The sequence below is a fragment of the Apaloderma vittatum genome, unplaced genomic scaffold (genome assembly GCF_000703405.1).
Source record: "Apaloderma vittatum isolate BGI_N311 unplaced genomic scaffold, ASM70340v1 scaffold13965, whole genome shotgun sequence".
Classification (NCBI taxonomy): domain Eukaryota; kingdom Metazoa; phylum Chordata; class Aves; order Trogoniformes; family Trogonidae; genus Apaloderma; species Apaloderma vittatum.
The window spans coordinates 1-298 of NW_009716601.1; the positions used below are offsets into that span (position 1 = coordinate 1).

The window sequence follows — 298 nt, forward strand, 5'->3', positions numbered from 1 at the left end:
GCCTCAAGCCGGAAAAATGTCGTGGGACGGTAGCGCGGCCGCGTCGCTGAACAACAGGTGACGCGTCGCCGCTTCGGAAGGCGCTGCTTGAGGGGTTCCAGCCTGGAGACCGCCGCCCCCCAGCCAGTGTGTGCCGGCACCGTGTCCGAGGGTCGGTGCCCGCTCCGGTCCCGGACTACGAGGTGTCGGCGGGCAGCGAGAGAACTTGGGGCGTGCAGCGAACGCAGCTGGTGAAGCCGCCGTGCCCGGGCACCGCCGGCGCTGGGTCTCTTCAGTGCCTGGTGTGTCGCAGGCGTGC

The 298-nt window shown here is 70.5% G+C and overlaps 1 protein-coding gene across 1 annotated transcript in view; it reads left to right on the top strand.

Moving 5' to 3' along the window:
• Positions 1-16: 16 nt before the first annotated feature.
• LOC104274082 (unconventional myosin-Ie) overlaps positions 17-298 on the top strand; it is a gene marked incomplete at its 3' end in the record, with an annotated part of 69,448 nt that continues 69,166 nt past the window's right edge. Inside the window, exon 1 of the mRNA XM_009869608.1 lies at positions 17-57. Within this exon, the coding sequence (XP_009867910.1) occupies positions 17-57 (41 nt within the window). The remainder of the gene's footprint in view (positions 58-298) is intronic.